Genomic DNA, 498 nt, shown 5'->3' on the forward strand with positions numbered 1-498 from the left:
CAAGAACACAAAAGCAAACCAGGCTAAGCCAAGTGCAACACAAGCAAAGCACCTAGAAGATTTTTAATGTTCACAGCACCTTTTCACTGGGGTAAGAAGCATAAAAGAAACATTTCTCACCTCGTGACCAAAATGGAACGACCACCTGCGAGTCAAGGCCTCGACGCGCTTTGCTAAGTCTGCGTTTTGTGAGGTGAAGTTTGCGTTTTGTGAGGTAAAGTTTGCATTTTTGTGAGGTAAAGGCAGGTCCTGGTTATTCTCTGAGCCCTTTTGAGGCACACAGACCCTCAAATGAAGCCGCCTTTTACGCCAGAGGCCGCTCCAAAAAGCTGCCTGGATGGCCCGACCCCCCAGCGCCTTCCCCCAGCCTGTGGAAAACACGAAGCAGCACAGACCCCTGTTCCCGCTCACCGAGCTGCCCCGGGGCTCTTCAGCTCTCACCTCAGACGACGCTCGAGGGCCGTTGGGTTAAACTGCGGGGCTCCCGCCCCAGGGCCC

At 54.2% G+C, this 498-nt stretch overlaps 1 protein-coding gene across 1 annotated transcript in view; it reads left to right on the forward strand.

The window, feature by feature from the left end:
• The first annotated feature begins 337 nt into the window (after positions 1–337).
• TIMM22 (translocase of inner mitochondrial membrane 22 homolog (yeast)) overlaps positions 338–498 on the forward strand; it is a 4,384-nt gene continuing 4,223 nt past the window's right edge. The window contains exon 1 of the mRNA XM_009993203.1: positions 338–467. Coding sequence (XP_009991505.1) covers positions 338–467 — 130 coding nt within the window. The remainder of the gene's footprint in view (positions 468–498) is intronic.

Source organism: Chaetura pelagica, unplaced genomic scaffold (assembly GCF_000747805.2).
Source record: "Chaetura pelagica isolate M959 unplaced genomic scaffold, ChaPel_1.0 scaffold72, whole genome shotgun sequence".
Classification (NCBI taxonomy): Eukaryota; Metazoa; Chordata; class Aves; order Apodiformes; family Apodidae; genus Chaetura; species Chaetura pelagica.